Raw genomic sequence first — 19,932 nt, 5'->3', positions numbered from 1 at the left:
AGTACCAGAATAATTCCATAAGGGTTGAATAGGAGCCATGTGTCTGGGTTAGAGCTGAATGATCATAATTACTGTTCTATAACACTGTCTAATATCTTTACAGTTTTATATCATTATATACGCTTAGTATGAATATATAGTTATTTTATATTCTTAGAGATTGAAAGTAGTGTTAGGTTTCAGCTCTTTGTGTATGAGAAGTGTAATTATTTAGTGGACTGCAGTAGACAGTAGGAATGTGTACTCCCAATAAGTCAAGGCCTCTGACTGATAAGACCTGTTAAAGGCACGGAGGAGCACGAAGGGTCCGGACTCAGGCTGGGACATGATAACACCAAGAGGAGGAACAAACTCTGTTCCTGTCCAGCAACAGAGACTGATTGTTTATCATAGAAATACAAGGAGGTGACTCCACCTAGTCGGAAGGTATACATATACAGCATGTCCTTGTGTGACCTCTAGGTGTGCTGTGCAGCTGCAACACCCAATGTGGTGAATAAATCCAGCTTGAGTTTCTCAGAGTACATCTTTATAATTGTACCAGAAATTAGAACCTAACAATATAGATATAATTTATTTATAAAAACATGTTCCGATTTTTTGTCACAGTCATTCAGACAAAATGCGCCACCTATGTACACCTCTTTACAAAGTAAATATGGTTTTTATATAAAAACAAAGATGTAATGTGAATGTGATGTCATGTTTAAACTCATAATAGTCTGGACGAGTCCTGTCACAGCCTCTGCCACTCTGATCCCCTTCTCAGCCAGTGAGCAGCTTGCACAATCATCAAGATCACAGTGTCTCTCTTCTTCAATCCTCTTCTTTTTTTGATTATGGAATGTTGAACCTTCCATCCAGTCCACCCTCTCTGCGGGAGTCAGGGAAAAGTCATCATAGCACTCAGTCTGCTTTGCTTCCGGCCTTCCGCCAGCCCTCCTTCCAGTTAGTCCAGTTTCCGAGCGCCCAGTTTGAGAGGACCCTTAGCTGCCTTGCGTTCTGCCCGTTTGGCCTCCAGTTCTTTCCTCCTCTCCTCACGTTTCTTCTTGGCCAGCTCTGCCTTGCTTAGGCCTGCTTAGGAAATAGAGAGACAGCTGTTATCGTTTGGCTTGAGGCTTATAACATGAATCTCGTTAAATGACTCCCTGGGTTCAAATGATTGAGATGGATAATGGAGTATAGCGATGTTAGAGCAGGTTTAGAGACCCACCTTGACTTCCGTTCACAGACTCCCAGCTCTCCTCGGCTCCCCAGTCTCCAGCAGGCTCTGCACTCCAGCCATCAGCAACCTAGCATGAAACAGAGAACACATGCACAGTTCAGATGTATTAAAACACGTATTGTGATGTCCTCCCATTTCCACCTCAAAACTGTTGTCCACTTAGCATCAAAACCAAACTTTCACCTCCATTTTGACAAACCTGCTTGTTAGTTCTTCAAAACACAAAGCCTACTCCTGTCAAAGTATTTTATTTATAAAGCCACCCCTCCTCTCCTCACCGTAGCAGTGGGGGTGGGCGTTGCTCTCTGAGACACGTTGGCGAGGAAGTCCGTCTGCGTGGCCACCTTACTGTCCCAGTCATACTCGCTGGCTAACCGAACCTCCTCCGGCAAAGCTGCACTCTTAGTGGCTGGAGCGATCGTTCCCTCCTCCTCCCAGTCATTGCCCCACCCATCCTCTCCCGGTGAACTCTGACCCTGGCTGTCAGCCTCCTTCTCATTGGACCAGCTGTCGTCGGCGTCCCAGCCCGAGCTGCTCCAATCGGAGCTCTGCTTTTTCACCGCCTCAGAGGATGCTAGAGCCACCTGGATGGAGACAGCAATGAATGCAGCTTCAGCACTCACACGGTTTTAGATCATGGACCACTGTTCAGTAGGTTGGAACTTTCAGCACTTAGCAGACAGGAATGTATTTACATATTAGTCATTTAGCAGACGCTCTTATCCAGAGCGAATACAGTTAGTGCATTCATCTTAAAATAGCTAGGTGAGACAACCACACACATCACAGTCATAGTAAGTACAATTTTCCTCAATAACTCATATACACATACAGTGGGGAGAACAAGTATTTGATACACTGCCGATTTTGCAGGTTTTCCTACTTACAAAGCATGTAGAGGTCTGTCATTTTTATCATAGGTACACTTCAACTGCGAGAGACGGAATCTAAAACAAAAATCCAGAAAATCCCATTGTATGATTTTTAAGTAATTCATTTGCATTTTATTGCATGACATAAGTATTTGATACATCAGAAAAGCAGAACTTAATATTTGGTACAGAAACCTGTGTTTGCAATTACAGAGATCATACGTTTCCTGTAGGTCTTGACCAGGTTTGCACACACTGTAGCAGGGATTTTGGCCCAATCCTCCATACAGACCTTCTCTAGATCCTTCAGGTTCCGGTGCTGTCGCTAGGCAATACGGACTTTCAGCTCGCTCCAAAGATTTTGTATTGGGTTCAGGTCTGGAGACTGGCTAGGCCACTCCAGGACCTTGAGATGCTTCTTACGGAGCCACTCCTTAGTTGCCCTGGCTGTGTGTTTCGGGTCGTTAATACAGGTAATGAGTGGAGAACAGGAGGGCTTCTTAAAGAAAAACGAACAGGTCTGTGAGAGCCGGAATTCTTACTGGTTGGTAGGTGATCAAATACTTATGTCATGCAATAAAATGCAAATTAATTACTTAAAAATCATACAATGTGATTTTCTGGATTTTTGTTTTAGATTCCGTCTCTCACCGTTGAAGTGTACCTATGATAAAAATTACAGACCTCTACATGCTTTGTAAGTAGGAAAACCTGCAAAACCGGCAGTGTATCAAATACTTGTTCTCCCCACTGTATATACACATATCTATACCTACACACATATATATATATAAATAAATAAAAGCGTGAGTGTTAGTTACTTTACAGAACTAACATGACAATGCAATGTGCCATTATGTTTGACTCTTTTTCAAACACTCTGCCTCCCTGAATAAACCTCAGGTCTGGAGAAAACCAGATACGTACTCCTCTTACACTGGCCTTCTTTTTGACTGACGACATTTCTGACCAATCAGAGGAATTCCAGTCATCTGGGTCTGCTGCATGTACCTTCTCTGGGTCCTGGGGGGGTAGAGGAGTTGAATTACTTAATTGATCAAATAGAACACTGTTTCCACGTTTCCCATGTTCCGTGACAGTTGACGTCCCACGGTCCCAACTGTTAAAATCCCACCCCAAAACCCATCCATGTCAATTACCTCCAAACTTCCCCAGTCCTCGTCATCCCAACGATCTCCGATTGGCTCCTCGTCCTTCTCTGTCACCTTAGGAGTGTCTGATTGGATAGCAAGGCCAGAAGCAAAGAGTAGAGTCACGGAGGCCGGCGGTGGTTTAACTTCAGAGCCTGGAGAAAGGAGAGATGAGGGAGGAGAGATGAAGGAAGGAGAGATCGAGGGATGAGGTAAAAGGTGAATGTAAAGTGGATGTAAGTTGCGGACGCCATTAACTGATGGATACAGCTTTGCCGGCTCTTCCTATGTTTCTATGGGGGATGCCACCCTAATGTATAGAATGACCAAAACAGAAACATATTTAAGATCTGAGTGATTAAGAGGTATCATGTTCATAACTCAGTTCCTTACCCACGGCGACCCCATCGGTCACAGGGCTCCCGGTGCGAGAAGAGGCAGTACCAGCAGCAGCAGTAGAAGTGTTGTCAGCTGGGCCTCCCACCTCTGCCCCCGGGCCGGTCCGGATGAGCTTGGAGGTCAAAGAGGACACCCCCGTCACTGCCCAGCCTGCCCAACTGGCTGCTGCCCCCGCCGGCTGGGCTGATGACATCACATCCTTTTCTAGGGTGAGAGGGAGATAAGTAATATTAGACACTCAAAGGCTGTAATCAGATTCTTAACGAGCTTAGCGCAGGTACAGCTAGCGCTAATACTAGTTAGCATTCACTCATGAAACTACCTAACTTCCTTCATACTGAACACAAAAAAGGACTCTGGGGATGCAGATAAAAGGACTCTGGGGATGCAGATAAAAGGACTCTGGGGATGCAGATAAAAGGACTCTGGGGATGCAGATAAAAGGACTCTGGGGATGCAGATAAAAGGACTCTGGGGATGCAGATAAAAGGACTCTGGGGATGCAGATAAAAGGACTCTGGGGATGCAGATAAAAGGACTCTGGGGATGCAGATAAAAGGACTCTGGGGATGCAGATAAAAGGACTCTGGGGATGCAGATAAAAGGACTCTGGGGATGCAGATAAAAGGACTCTGGGGATGCAGATAAAAGGACTCTGGGGATGCAGATAAAAGGACTCTGGGGATGCAGATAAAAGGACTCTGGGGATGCAGATAAAAGGACTCTGGGGATAAAAGGACTCTGGGGATGCAGATAAAAGGACTCTGGGGATGCAGATAAAAGGACTCTGGGGATGCAGATAAAAGGACTCTGGGGATAAAAGGACTCTGGGGATGCAGATAAAAGGACTCTGGGGATGCAGATAAAAGGACTCTGGGGATGCAGATAAAAGGACTCTGGGGATGCAGATAAAAGGACTCTGGGGATGCAGATAAAAGGACTTCATTGACAAAATCCCGAACTATCCCTTTAATGTGAGATCAGTGCTTGAGGCCTCGTCTTTGGCGACCTCGACGTTTGCAACTGTTTACAGACCTATTTCAGTCAGCTTGGTTGGATCGTCAGAAACAGTCTCCAGTTTCGTCAGGAAACTCTTGATGGCTTTAAACGCCTGAGGAAGGAAGAACAGAACTAGCTAGGTTTCCATCCAACTGGCGACAGATTTTCATGCAAATATTCTAAAAAAACTTTTCCCACCAGAGATGTGTTTCCATCAAATTGACTTGTGGATAAAAGGCTGTGCGTGATGACGTAGTGCACATAAAAATTACCATGTACCGAATAAAAAATACAGGTTAAATGAGTTTCCATCGCATTTTAAACTCTACTGATGGTTTTGTCACCAGAAATGTTGCGTTATATAGCGAATGGACCCACTCTGGTATTGGCATGTGCGCTCTAGCGAACAGCTCGCAGATACAAAAGAACAACTTTATTTGAATTTGTCAAACGGAAGCCAAGCATCAATTATCATGTCACCAGAATGAGACCCTCAATATTTATTGGAAAGGAGCATCAAGCTCATCACCGTGCACTTTCACCACCCTGTGAAGTTCATCATAACTTATTTCATCTGAAGCCTAATAAACTGCATGCTTTCCTGACGAGTCGTAGTGGGAGGACCACACAACATGTCATCGCATGACTCCAAGTTTACTTCGATATGATGGTTATTATATCAATGTGTGCATAAAAACGTTTCCACCGACATTTCTAGCATAACTAATTTTACAGACAAAAACACCCCACCATATCCAGCGTATTTTGTTTTACCGACATTTTGAAAGTTTACCGCCAAATATGCTATTTCCATCAGGCCTGTCGAGACCGTTTTTATAGCATAAAAAGGTTAGATGGAAACCTGATTACAGATGGAATGTTGCAATGTGAAATGAGAGAGTAGGGAAAAATTGATTGTCACACGCAATTGCAGATTGAATTTTGTAGGGTGAAATCACAGAGTTTCTAAACCCAGAGGCGCAACATTGTGAGACTTCCGGGAACGCTTGCGAAACAGATCAGGCCGGGGTTTGAGAAGTCAATGAGAGAAGTGAAAAATTATTTCTTAGTTGTTCATTTTCTCAAAATCTAAAGGCACATCTCTAACCTTGTGAAAGTGATACGTTTTCATTTGTCAAAAACAACTTAATACCGAAGGAATGCTTTTCATTTGACGGCCTGCACATGCACAATTTGGCGCAAGACAACTGTTAGAGCCGATTATGTGTTTCTGCGTATGAGCTTAGCTAGCCATCGTCGCCATGACATCACCTACAAGTGTGATCGGGGATTTCTATTGGAGAAGCACTTTTAGCCTGTCTTTGGTGAAATATTCCTAAACAGAATGTTAAATGTCCCAGTGCAGTGTTTCAATGTGAGGGGTGTAAGGTGTTTGTAGTGCTTCTCACCTGATCTCTAACCTGCTTGTCAGGGTCAACAGTGAGGGTACAGAGCGTTGGTAGTACCCGTGCTGCGCTCTCCGGCACACTGTAGTAGTTGTGCGTCGCTGCGAAGCCCAGAACCCCAGCCGCCCGAGAGGCGGGAAACGGGTCCTTAGCGGCCCGAGAGAACGCAGAGATCAACACTCGCTGTCGTGTCTGTGGATGAAAGAAGATGGGCATGAATACGAGTCAGGGAGATGGAGAAAACAGAGAGAGAGAGAAATGAAGGGGGAGACCGGTAGAGAGAGAGAGAGAGAGAAAGACAGACAGGTAGAGAGAGAGACAGGTAGAGAGAGAGAGACAGACAGGTAGAGAGAGAGACAGGTAGAGAGAGAGACAGGTAGAGAGAGAGAGAGAGACAGAGTGCAGGAAGCAGGTGAAAGTTACCCCAGCGTTGAGGTAGGGGGCGATCTTTCCCAGGCACACAGTGGTGTTGCAGCGGATTGGTCCCTGCTCGTCTCTTGCCTGCAGCCGTGCAAAGTGCTTCATCAGCTCCTGATTCAGATTACTCTCATTCAGCTTAGGGGCCAGCAGCAGCATGGACTGGGACACAAAAACAGAGGTATAAAAACCCTTTAATACCAAGGTCAGACCATTAACCACAGGGAAGGAACCCTTTCAGTTACACTTGAATGAAGTAGTGGTCGTGTGAGAGCATGTTAATCGCAGTCTGACAGACTGGGTGAGCCAGTTATACCTTGACAGTCTGTTCTCTGATGGCTGGGTTTGTGTCCGTGAAACCGTGAACGACATGAGGGAAGATCTGCGAGTTTACCGCTGCATCGTTTAGATACTGAATAAACTGTTCCATCTGAAGGAAATAGAGGGATGAGAAAGGGGTTTGAAAGAGGGATAAAACAAGGGTTCTGCAGCAAACACTCATTCTGGCGTAATGGCCGTCTCTGTACTCTGATGTGTGGTACACTGTACCTGTTGAAGCAGTCGTATCCTCATGGCACGATCTGTAGAGGAGAACATCTTCACAATGACAGGAATGATCTTCTGCTGGTACTCCTCCGCAGACAGGAACTTCCCCACCTGACAGAGACAGAAAGAAAAAGGAGAGATGGAAGAAGGAATGATCTTCTGCCCCTTCGGACTCCTGCTGTGGGGGAGATCTTCATGGGCTACACTCAGCCTTCTCTCAGGGTATTAAGTTAGTGGTCTGTTGATATTCCTTTGGTGGTGTGGGGGGGGGGGGTGCTTTGGTAAAGTGGATGGGGTTATATCCAGCCTGGTTGGCCCTGTCCGCGGGCATCTGTCCTGGTTGGCTCTGTCCTGGGGTATCTGTCCTGGTTGGCCCTGCTGGTCATCTATGAACTTTTGAACATCATGAAGAACAATCTGGCCTTAATTGCCACATGTACTTTTATAATCTCCACTGGCCAGAAGAGGACTGGCCACCCCTCAGAGCCTGGTTCCTCTCTAGGTTCCTTCCTAGGTTCCTGCCTTCTAGGGAGTTTTTCCTAGCCACCGTGCTTCTACATCGGCATTGTTTTCTCTGAGGCTGGCCAACTACTGATGGGGGGCCGCAGTGGAGAAGGTGTGAAGCTTCAAGTTCCTCTGCGTACACGTCACTGATAATCTTGCTTGTGTTTCTTGGCCCAATCAAGTCTCTTCTTCTTATTGGTGTCCTTTAGTAGTGGTTTCTTTGCAGCAATTCGACCATGAAGGCCTGATTCACGCAGTCTCCTCTGAACAGTTGATGTTGAGATGTGTCTGTGACTTGAACTGTGTGAAGCATTTATTTGGGCTGCAATTTGAGGCTGGTAACTAATGAACGTATCCTCTGCAACAGAGGTAACTCTGGGACTTTCTTTCCTGTGGTGGTCCTCATGAGAGCCAGTTTCATCATAGAGCTTGATGGTTTTTGCAACTGCACTTAAAGAAACTTTTAAAGTTCAATATTTTCCAGATTGACTGACGTTTATGTCTTAAAGTAATGATGGACTGTCGTTTCTCTTTGCTTATTTGAGCTGTTCTTGCCATAATATGGACTTTTACCAAATAGGGCTATCTTCTGTATACCAACCCTACCTTGTCACAACAGAACTGACTGGCTCAAATGCATTAAGAAGGAAAGAAATTCCACATTAACACGGCACACCTGTTCATTGAAATGCATTCCAGGTGACTACCTTATGAAGCTGGTTGAGAGAATGCCAAGAGTGTGCAAAGCTGTCATTAAGATAAAGGGTGGCTACTTTGAAGAATCTCAAATATAACATATTTTAATTTGTTTAACACCTTTTTGGTTACTACATGATTCCATATGTGTTATTTCATAGTTTTGATGTCTTCACTATTATTCTACAATGTAGAAAATTGTAAAAAATTAAGAAAAACCCTGGAATGAGTAGGTGTGTCCAAACTTTTGACTGGTACTGTAAATATACACGGTGTTCTTCAGATATACTTTATATTCTATCCATAATGTCTATACATCCCATCATGTGCACAAAAATATAAACGCAACATGTAAAGTGTTGGTCCCCAGGTTTCATGAGCTGAAATAAAAGATCCCAGAATCTTCTATACGCACAAAAAGCTTATTTCTCTCAAATTTGGTGCCCAAATTTGTTTACATCCCTGTTAGTGAACATTTATCCTTTGCCAAGATAATCCATCCACCTAACAGGTGTGGCATTTCAAGAAGCTGATTAAACAGCATGAACATTAAAGTTGCACCTTGTGCTGGGGACAATACAAGGCCAATAAAATGTGCAGTTTTGTCACACAACACAATGCCACAGATGTCTCAAGTGTTGAGGGTGTGTGCAATTGGCATGCTGACTGCAGGAATGTCCACCAGAGCTGTTGCCAGAGAATTGAATGTTCATTTCTCTACCATAAGCCACATCCAACGTCGTTTTAGAGAATTTGGTAGTACGTCCAACCAGCCTCACAACCGCAGACCACGTGTAACCACACCAGCCCAGGACCTCCACATCTGGTTTCTTCACCTGCGGGATCATCTGAGACCAGCCACCCAGACAGCTGATTAAACTGAGGAGTATTTCTGTCTGTAATAAAGCCCATTCTGATTGGCTGGGCCTGGCTCCCCAGTGGGTGGGCCTATGCCCTCCCAGGCCCACTCATGGCTGCGCTCCTGCCCAGTCATGTGAGATCCATAGATTAGGGCCTAATGAATTTATTTCAATTGACTGATTTCCTTATATGAACTGTAACTCAGTAAAATCATTGAAATTGTTGCATGTTGCATTTATATTTTTGTTCAGTATATATATTACATACTATATATATTTATACTCCGGACTCCAACATTGCTCGTCTTAATATTTCTATATTTCTTAATTCCATTATTTTACTTTTTAGATGTGTGTGTATCTTTGTGTATTGTTAGATATTACTGCACTGTTGGAGCTAGGAACACAAGCATTTCGCTACACCCACAATAATATCTACTAAATATGTGTATGTGACCAATAAAATTTGATTTGATTTGCAAAAAGGGCTTTATAAAATATATTTGACTGATTGGTTGATGAAGGGGGGGGATGATTAGTTGCCAAAAGCATTTTTCCCCTGAAGAAATGCCTTTAACCTAAACCACTTCCAATGATTATGCTTCTGCATAAGAGGAGCAATTCAATGCCACGCCGGTGATTCATTCTCCTATCTGAATCCCTCCTCTCTGCCTCCACAGCACACATACCTTAAACAGAGGTGTGAGGATGACAGCACCAGCGCTGCCAAACTCAAAGGCGGTGAGTAGCTGTGGCAGCACCTTGTGCTTACAGAAGTCCTCTGGGAATGAGTCCAGGTTCTCACTCAGGTCCTGAAAGAACTGCTGCTTCTCTGCTGGGTCTTTGATCTGGATCACATAGATATATATATTAGATAGATATTTCACTAAATTAAACATTTTATCGCTAAGTCAACACATTTCAATGAGAGCTGTGTCATCTCTATTGTGTCAAGCTTTTTCTATAGCGGGGATGGGGGTCATGAATCGCACCTGGATCTCCTCTAGGAAAAGGTTGCTCTCCACAAAGCTGTTGCTAAGGAATCCTCCGGGAGCTCTGCAGTTCTGGAGGAAGCGGGCTGGGTTAGGCCGGGCCCTGGCGTTGGCCCCTACCAGCTCACAGTAGTGAGGCACCAATGCTTTAGGGATCTGAGGGACAACAAACCATAATAAATTTCACATCACTTCCAATTAATTAATGACCTTTGAAGGCAAAGGGTGGGGGAGGAGGGTACCTTTCCGAGGGAGCGTAGGGAGGAGGCTCGGGGCAGTGGACCGTTGAACACTTCCCAGATCAGACAGCCCAGCCGCCACACATCCCCAGCCCTGGAGGACAGAGAGATGGGCTCAGACACTACAAATATGAAGTATCTTCAGACTACATCAAGCATTGAACTAAAACCTTTGTATGTGAGATACCAGCAATACAATTTGCAATGAAATCAGTATTTTACATTCTCTCATTCTTTATTGATTCTCTGTCCGTCTCACCATTTCTCTCCACCGTTTGGTGATTCAGGGGGGTCGTATTTGTCCATGTCAGGGTGAACAGCTTTGGCGGAGGGTAGTGATGTGGAGGCTTCCCCGTTCTCTGGGGTCATGTGGTCCAGACCGCCAAGTTTCCATTCTCCGGCTCGGTCCACGAACACAGCCCAGATACCCAGGTTGTTGTGGAGGAGGTGGCAGTCATTCACCAGGAAACTAAGAGCTTTCTACAGGGGGGAAATAGTGTGTGAGAGATAGTCCATTGTAATGGGAAATGATTTGATTAATTATTTTCCTGTATTTTATTTACTTTTGATATGGATTTATATGTAATAAACATTATTTTAAATATGGGAAGACGCAGACAGATGTATTCCCTTGGGGGAAGTTAGTCTACAATCATCTGTTGTAACAGAGTACCGATGTTCCTACCTTTGACCTGTTTAACTGCCAGTATCAAATGTCTGCCAGTGTTGAATGTTATGGTTAAAGTTTGGCGCCATTCTGGGCCGGGGACACACTGATAATGTATCTGTGAGACTGTGATTCTGTAGCAGCTGATGTTGTGACTTCCTACGAGCCTTTTGGGCTGGTGTTTAGAGAACATTCAGTTGTGTGATTAATATATAGAGGGCCTTCTAAGAGAAGATGGTGTCACCTTTCCATTGAGAAAGAGATTGATAGAGAGAAAGAGAGAGACAGAGGAAGGGAGAAGGATAATGCAGTAGAGCAGGGGTGTCAAACGTTCTGCCCGCGGGCCGGTTCAGGCCCGCAAACGGGTTTAATCCGGCCCGCGAGATGATTTTGTAAAGTATAAAATTGAGCTGCAATTTTTCAATAAAAGAAACTGCTGTTCCAATTGTGTCCACTGGATGGCGCAATATCAATTGTGTTAAGCAAGCAAACTGTTTATACCGGGGCAGAGCAAATAGGTCAAGCAAGTGCAGCCAGTCCGGATGAGCTACTTTGTTTCGCCCGCGATATTTATTACGGCTTCTACTTTTAACATTATGTGCTTTGGCACCCTCATTGCCCCAATATGTCTCTGTCAAAAAGAGAAAAGTGGACGCAGAGTGCAGAGTGTTCCAAGAAAAATTGTCATCCTTCTATTTATTCACGGAATTGAATGGGAAAGCTGTATGTTTGGTGTGTTCACAGCATGTTGCAGTGCTGAAAGAATATAACCTTCGCCGCCACTATGTGAGTCTTCATGCCGACAAATATGACAACTTTCAAGGACAGCGGAGAAGAGAGAAGGTGAATGAACTGTTGGCGGGTCTGAAGAAACAGCAGTCTGTGTTTACTCACAGCCGAGACATCAGTGACGCTGCAGTGAAAGCTAGCTACCTCATTGCTAATGAAATCGCAGTGGCTTCAAAACCATTTAGTGAGGGTGAATTTGTAAAAACATGCATGATGAAGGCAGCGGAGATTGTGTGCCCTGAAAAGCACCAGGCTTTTGCAAATATCAGCCTGACAAGAAACACAGTTGCAGACAGGATTTCCGATCTTTCAGTGGATTTGGACAGCCAGTTGAAGCAAAAAGTAAAGTAATTTATTGCGTTTTCGGTTGCAATTGATGAAAGCGCGGACATTACAGTTGTTGCACAACTGGCCATTTTCATCCGCAGAGTTGATGACACATTGACCGTCACCGAGGAGTTCGTGGAGTTGGTGCCGATGACAGATACAACGACAGCAGCTGATATTTTCACTGCACTCGTCAGCGCGCTGGACAGGGTCGGAGTGGACTGGTCCCGCGCTGTCAGCCTGGCTACAGATGGTGCGCCCTCAATGATCGGGGAAAAAAGCAGGCGTTGTGACAAAGTTCAGAGAGAAAGTGCAATCTGCAAATGGAGGACGTGATTTTTGGACTTTTCACTGTATTTTGCACCAGGAGGCTTTGTGTTGCAAGTCATTAAAGATGGATAACGTCATGAAGGTGGTTATTATTTTTATTATATTATTATTATATTATTATTATTATATTATCCAAACTGTTAATTTCATCCGATCCAGAAGCCTGAATCACCGTCAGTTTGACAGCCTTCTCAGAGAGAAAGACCACATCTATGGCCTGCCATACCACACTGAGGTAAGATGGTTAAGCCGAGGTGCTGTGCTGAGGCGTTTCTTTGATTTACGAGAAGAAATTGAACAGTTCATGGAAGAAAAGGGCAAACCAGTGTTAGAATTTCATTCCGCAGAATGGATGCAGGACCTTGCATTTATGGTGGATGTTACAGAGCACCTGAATAACTTGAACAAACAGCTGCAAGGGTGCAACAAAGTTGCCACGCAGTATTATGACAGCATACGTTCTTTCAAGTTGAAGCTGTCATTGTGGGAGACGCAACTCGCCGGTGGTGATGCAGCTCACTTCCCCTGTCTGAAAAATGTGTGCGCGACCCAACATGTGGCAGACATGAAGCGGTTCAAAGATAAAATAACGGGACTGTTAAGGGAGTTTGAGCAACGCTTTCAGATTTTTGGTGAACTGGAGAAAGACTTCAAAGTTTTTTGTTCGCCATTAACCGTGAATCCCTCTGATCTGCCCATCAGCATCCAACTTGAAATAATATACTTGCAGTGTGACTCGGATTTGAAGGGCAAATTTGCCGCAGCTGGCTTGGACACATTTTATCAGAATCTCTTGCCAGGTTACCCCAACTTGACAGCCCTCGCTGCAAAACTGTTGTGCATGTTTGGAACCACATATCTTTGTGAGCAAGTTCTCTGTAATGAGCATAAATAAAACAAAGCTGCGCTCAAGGCTCACGCACAAGCACTTGAATCACATCCTGAAGTTGGCTGCCACTCAGGATGTGACGCCTGATATTGATGCGCTGGTGAAAGCTAAAGATGCCAGGTATCAGGAGTCAAATAAACTATGCAACCCCACTTAAAGTGCTGCATGAGACACCCTGATATAGTTCTGTGATATACTTCTGTGAATCACTGAGGCATTGTGTGTTTGTGTGTGGTTTGTCCTCAGAATTTCAAATAGCTTGAGGTGTTTTATGATTAATAGTGATGTTGTGCTTTTGGACACACTGTCCTCAGGCTCCAGCTTTATGTTTATATGTTTTTATGTTGATGTGCTATTGTTTTTAATTGATTTTATTTTATTTGTATATTCAACCTATTCTTGACTCTGTGGTTCTTGCACTTGTTTGGGGAACAGGATTTCATTATTTGTATCTACATTTCTGCCTGATAAATGACACCCTGATATAGTTCTGTGATCTGTGAAACAGTTCTGTGAATCACTGAGGCATTGTGTGTTTGTGTGTTCTTTTTCTTTAGAAAAAGAACACTGCCCTACCCTATGCTCACACTGCCCTACCCTATGCTTTGACTTCTTTCTCCCCTCTCTCTCCAGATAAAATCTTGCGACTAGTGACTGCAGGCCGCCCAACAACCTGCCCGCTTGACCCCATCCCCTCCTCTCTTCTCCAGACCATCTCCGGTGACCTTCTCCCCTACCTCACCTCGCTGATCAACTCATCCTTGACCGCTGGCTATGTCCCTTCCGTCTTCAAGAGAGCGAGAGTTGCACCCCTTCTCAAAAAACCAACACTCGATCCCACTGATGTCAACAACTACAGACCAGTATCCCTTCTTTCTTTTCTTTCCAAAACTATTGAGCGTGCCGTCTTTAGCCAACTCTCTTGCTATCTCTCTCAGAATGACCTTCTTGATCCAAACCAGTCAGGTTTCAGGACTGGTCATTCAACTGAGACTGCTCTTCTCTGTGTCACGGAGGCTCTCCGCACTGCTAAAGCTAACTCTCTCTCCTCTGCTCTTGTCCTTCTAGACCTGTCTGCTGCCTTTGATACTGTGAACCATCAGATCCTCCTCTCCACCCTCTCCGAGCTGGGCATCTCCGGCGCGGCTCACTCCTGGATTGCGTCCTACCTGACCGGTTGCTCCTACCAAGTGGCGTGGCGAGAAGCTGTCTCCGCACCACGTGCTCTCACCACTGGTGTCCCCCAGGGCTCAGTTCAAGGCCCTCTCCTTTTCTCCCTATACACCAAGTCACTTGGCTCTGTCATATCCTCACATGGCCTCTCCTATCATTGCTACGCTGACGATACACAACTAATCTTCTCCTTTCCCCCTTCTGATAACCAGGTGGCGAATCGCATCTCTGCATGTCTGGCAGACATATCAGTATGGATGACGGATCACCACCTCAAGCTGAACCCTGGCAAGACGGAGCTGCTCTTCCTCCCGGGAAGGACTGCCCGTTCCATGATCTCGCCATCACGGTTGACAACTCCGTTGTGTCCTCCTCCCAGAGTGCGAAGAGCCTTGGCGTGACCCTGGACAACACCCTGTCGTTCTCCGCTAACATCAAGGCGGTGACCCGATCCTGCAGGTTCATGCTCTACAACATTCGGAGAGTACGACCCTGCCTTACACAGGAAGCGGCACAGGTCCTAATCCAGGCACTTGTCATCTCCCGTCTGGATTACTGCAACTCGCTGTTGGCTGGGCTCCCTGCCTGTGCCATTAAACCCCTACAACTCATCCAGAATGCCGCAGCCCGTCTGGTGTTCAACCTTCCCAAGTTCTCTCACGTCACCCCCCTCCTCCGCACACTCCACTGGCTTCCAGTTGAAGCTCGCATCCGTTACAAGACCATGGTGCTTGCCTATGGAGCAGTGAGGGGAACGGCACCTCCGTACCTTCAGGCTCTGATCAGTCCCTACACCCAAACGAGGGCATTGCGTTCATCCACCTCTGGCCTGCTGGCTCCCCTTCCTCTGCGGAAGCATAGTTCCCGCTCAGCCCAGTCAAAACTGTTCGCTGCTCTGGCACCCCAATGGTGGAACAAGCTCCCTCACGACGCCAGGACAGCGGAGTCACTCACCACCTTCCGGAGACATTTGAAACCCCACCTCTTTAAGGAATACCTGGGATAGGATAAAGTAATCCTTCTACCCCCGAAAAAATAAATTTTTTAAATTTAAATAAAAAAATAAAAAAAATTGTAAAGTGGTTATCCAACTGGCTATAGGGTGAATGCACCAATTTGTAAGTCGCTCTGGATAAGAAAGTCTGCTAAATGACGTAAATGTGCCCTTGAGCAAGGCACTTAACCCTAATTGCTCCTGTAAGTCGCTCTGGATAAGAGCGTCTGCTAAATGACTAAAATGTAAATGTAAATGTAGAATTTTCAAATAAACTTGAGGTGTTTTATGATTAATAGTGATGTTGTGCTTGTACTATTTTGGACACACTGTCCTCAGGCTCCAGCTTTATGTTTTATGTTGATAGTATTAAAACAAAGAAAACAATCTGAAGTTGTTGTTTTTAAGTTATATATATATACCATGATTTTACCGGTCCGGCCCACTTGGGAATAGATTTTCCTCCATGTGGCCCCTGAGCTAAAATGAGTTTGACACCCCTGGAGTAGAGGATTGATAAAGGACAAGCAGCACTCAACATAGAGAAACACATGAGGAAATCAGAGCACTCATCCCCCTCCAGTCTACTGACCACGATCTGATGCAGGCCCCAGGTCATCTCCAGATCCCCAGAGCCCCCCCTCTCTGACTGGGCCTTTAGGTGGGCTGCCAGGGGGGTGACCTGCTCTGTGACCAGGTACAGGCTCTTCTCTGTCTGCAAGGCACCAGAAAGAGACAACATTAATGCATTAATGACTTGGTTAAAATGTGCATTACAGTCTAAGTATGTTTCTATTATACAGTGAGTCCACTAACAACTAGCACACTAGCTACTGTTTCTCTCTAGAACTGGTAGACAGGGCAACTAACTGATTCAGTCCTTGATACTCACCACACTCTGCATGAAAAACAATGAAAAGAAAAACAGATACAGAAGACTGAGACAATGGTGACAGAATGAGTGTAATAAAATACTGAATCCTGTTGTTTGCCTTTTAAATATCAGCTATATTGTGATGTTACGCTATTTGCATCTGGGGTGAAACACACCGACACACACCTCCAATCCATCTACGTAGGCCAGGATGTTTGGATGTCGGAGGGTCTTCATGCGTTTGAACGCTGCCTTTGCTAGCTGGGTCTGTTCCTCTGTCCCCGTTGACACCTCGTACACAAACACCGATACTGGCTCCCCACCCATCTGAAGAGAGAGATGTCAAAATGTGACAATGTCATGTTTCATCATTGGTATGAGGAGACGTTGAGGTTTAGGAGAGATGAAGTTACAGTCTCCGTGCTGAGGCCAGAGGCCTCAATCACACTCACAGGAGTGGTATTGTTCAGTTCTGTTCCTTGCAATAAGGGTTGTTGTCATGTCACCAGACAATTTGTCTCAGTCTAGTAGCCATTTCAGGTGAAACACAGAACGACACCTATCCAAGTCTGTCATCAAAGGTTCTACCATTGCATCCGAATGGCACTGAACAATAAGTAAAGTGAACAATGCAACCTTTGATGACAAATTAGCCAGATAACGTTGGCAGCTAGTTAGTTAGCTAGCTACCAGTTAAAAGAAGAACAACAGTGTGCCAACGACATCATTATTTGTCATGACATCAGTGGTGGAAAAAGTACCCAATTGTCATACTTGAGTAAAATATACTTTAATAGAAAATGACAACAGTCAAAGTTAGTCACCCAGTAAAATATTACTTGAGTAAAAGTCTAAAAGTATTTGGTTTTAAATATACTTAAGTATCAAAAGTAAAATGTAATTGCTAAAATATACTTAAATATCAAAAGTAAAAGTATAAATCACTTCAAATTCCTTATATTAAACAAACCAGGCGTCACCATTTTCTTGTTTATTTATTTATGGATAGCCAGGGGCACACTCCAACACTCAGACATCATTTACAAACGAAGCATGTGTTTAGTGAGTCCGCCAGATCAGAGGCAGTAGGGTAGACCAGGGATGTTCTCTTGATAAGTAGGTGAATGGACCATTTTCCTGTCCTGATAAGCATTCAAAATGTAACGAGTACTTTTGGGTGTCAGGGAAAATGTATGGAGTAAAAAGTACATTATTTTCTTTAGGAATGTAGAAGTAAAAGTCGTCAAAAATATAAATAGTATAGTAAAGTACAGATACCCCAAATAACTACTTAAGTAGTACTTTAAAGTATTTTTACACCACTGCATGACATGACAGAAATACATTTCGCATGTAACTAACGTTGTTAGCTCGTTAGGTGACATCAGTGACTGGCTAGCTAGCTAACGTTAGATAGTTAGCGAGATTGACGTGGCGAGAATACATGGCCCTGCATAAACAAAAAACCTAGTTAGGTAGCTAGCTATCTATACTAGCCTAGCAGTAGCGTTAGCTAACCGTGCTGTTTTAGCTACTGTAGGCGATAAATATCCTGACAACGTTATATTTATATATACACATCGTGATAATCGTGTGAAATCCCAAAAATAACAAGGGTGTCCTGCCTTGAAAGCATAGCTAGCTAGGATCTTGTAGCAAGCTAACAAGATATATTCTGTTAAAATATATTTCTGCCCCCACAATTTGATTTACCTTTCGTTTGCCCCGATGTAGTGTCCATATTCCGGATGTTTGAGTCTCCGGTAAAATGTCATAATTAAAGTCTTTGACTGGATCCCGAGCGAAAAAGGACCACATCTCTCCTTTCTTCCAGCCTACATCAAGCAAACAATAACTATGCTATGGCGAACCGCAGCCTGCTAGCTAGCAAGCTGGCTACTCCGGAGAAATCAGATACTTCCCTTACGTTCCACGGCTTGGGGAAAGCAGAGTGAGGGGTGGGTGACTCAAATGTAGACTTCTTTCTTCCAGAATTAATATTTTAATACCGATAAATAAATTATATATTTGCCTCTTCTAAGTGGTCATGGGCCCTGTCGTTTTACCTTTTAGAGACGCTCTTATCTAGAGCGTTTTACAGCAATGAGGAAGAGTGGCCCAACTCGGTGGAAAATATGTCTCCCTCCAGCAGGTGGCGTTTTTTTCGTTGTTTCGACTACCAAGCAATGATTTTTGTGTGGAGGTCAGTGTCGAATTTGGTCAAATAAAATGAATGGCTTATTTGCTACGTGAGGTTTATTTGATCTAATAGAAGTTTCGTAATGGTTAAGTTGTTACGAGTGTAATTATATAAGTAGGACACGTGACATCCCGGCAACTTTGAGAAAAAACACTTTATATCGAGATGGCTGTGCATATTCATCAAATGGGCTAGTAGCATAGCATCGCTGCAACCACATCTCTCTCCATTGAATACAGGGGGTAGACGTCAACACTCATTGAATATTCAAAAATAGAATTACAATAATGAGATATATGCACCAATACAACGAAAGGATAGACGGCGCTAGACCAGTGGTTCCCAAATTGTGGGTACCTCCTAGATGCACAAGGTGCAATTTCAAAATTGGGTAGTGCATCATCAGTTCCTCTTGTCATGTGAGTCATTGCATACCTTAGAGAGCTATTTAACTACATTTACATTTTAGTCATTTAGCAGACGCTCTTATCCAGAGCGACTTAGTGAGTGCATACATTTTCATACTGGCCCCCCGTGGGAAACAAACCCACAACCCTGGCGTTGCAAGCGCCATGCTCTACCGACTGAGTCAGAAATGTCCAGATCAACTAGCTCGGGACCCCCGAGTGAAAAAGTATGAGAACCCCGGACCTAGACAGCCCACGGTGCCGCTTTGTGGACGACTGTTGGACATGTATCCTTTCAGTATATTTACGTCATTTAGCAGACGCTCTTATCCAGAGCGACTTACAGTTAGTGAGTGCATACAATATATATGTTTTTATACCCCCCGTGGGAATCGAACCCACAATCCTGCTCTACCACCTGAGCTACATCCCTGCCGGCCATTCCCTCCACTACCCTGGACGACGCTGGGCCAATTGTGCGCCGCCCCATGGGTCACCCGGTCGCGGCCGGATTCGAACCAGGATCTCTAGTGGCACAGCTAGCACTGCGCCACTCGGGAGGCCAGTATTTCCATTATCTTTGGTTTACAGTAGTGAGTGCATAGCATACATATTTTCTTACTGGTCCTCCATGGGACATCGCAAGCGCCATGCTCTACCAACTGAGCCAGACGGGACCCTTTTGTATATTCAGTAATAAATTAGAAAATCAGTAAATGAGACATACTGAATGCCCTGTGTAAATTGTAGTCTTGACATGCACCATTGGCTCTAGTACTTATCAGTAACAGGCCTTATATGGACATCCCTTGGTTAGGTAGGCTTACTCTACTCACTAATTAAAATAAACTTTTCATACTGGCCACTAAAATTGGCTGTCAAATAGGAGATGCACATCCTGACATGTCACGTCAAATTTTATTACACATAACCCCAATTAAAGCCAGGGAAATAAAGGTCAAGATTTAAGTTAATT

The 19,932-nt window shown here is 44.5% G+C and overlaps 1 protein-coding gene across 4 annotated transcripts; it reads right to left on the bottom strand.

The window, feature by feature from the left end:
• Positions 1-555: 555 nt before the first annotated feature.
• On the bottom strand, positions 556-18,566 carry LOC121540123 (N-terminal kinase-like protein). 4 transcript variants are annotated; one of them, XM_041848760.2, is made up of 19 exons: positions 18,063-18,566; positions 16,536-16,676; positions 16,368-16,373; positions 16,068-16,190; positions 10,566-10,786; positions 10,310-10,400; positions 10,068-10,223; positions 9,765-9,923; positions 7,019-7,126; positions 6,786-6,899; positions 6,476-6,631; positions 6,056-6,244; positions 4,683-4,758; positions 3,642-3,851; positions 3,258-3,403; positions 3,034-3,120; positions 1,504-1,809; positions 1,214-1,292; positions 556-1,077 (listed from the first exon to the last, which is right to left on the bottom strand). In XM_041848760.2, exons 1-19 carry the CDS (start codon positions 18,165-18,167, stop codon positions 950-952), a joined length of 2,601 nt encoding a protein of 866 aa, XP_041704694.1. In that variant the 5' UTR covers positions 18,168-18,566; the 3' UTR covers positions 556-949. The 4 variants fall into 4 exon arrangements, with proteins under 4 accessions (XP_041704694.1, XP_041704677.1, XP_041704682.1 ...); XM_041848743.2 differs by having other exon boundaries at positions 3,025-3,120; positions 18,063-18,562; XM_041848748.2 differs by having other exon boundaries at positions 556-1,074; positions 3,025-3,120; positions 18,063-18,561.
• Between the last annotated feature and the right edge of the window lie 1,366 nt (positions 18,567-19,932).

This window comes from Coregonus clupeaformis, chromosome 3 (genome assembly GCF_020615455.1).
Source record: "Coregonus clupeaformis isolate EN_2021a chromosome 3, ASM2061545v1, whole genome shotgun sequence".
Classification (NCBI taxonomy): Eukaryota; Metazoa; Chordata; class Actinopteri; order Salmoniformes; family Salmonidae; genus Coregonus; species Coregonus clupeaformis.
Note: the sequence above shows the minus strand (reverse complement) of the source record. Positions and strands in the feature narration are given on the sequence as shown.

What these genes read in the sequence shown, in the direction of transcription:
- LOC121540123 (XM_041848743.2), bottom strand. Translation starts at nt 18,167, where the DNA reads ATGTGGTCCTTTTTCGCTCGGGATCCAGTCAAAGACTTTAATTATGAC. An exon ending in CCAAACGGTGGAGAGAAATG is followed by an intron (nt 10,401 to 10,565) that starts GTGAGACGGACA and finishes TCTGTCCTCCAG; the next exon opens with GGCTGGGGATGTGTGGCGGC. An exon ending in CCCTACGCTCCCTCGGAAAG is followed by an intron (nt 10,224 to 10,309) that starts GTACCCTCCTCC and finishes GTTGTCCCTCAG; the next exon opens with ATCCCTAAAGCATTGGTGCC.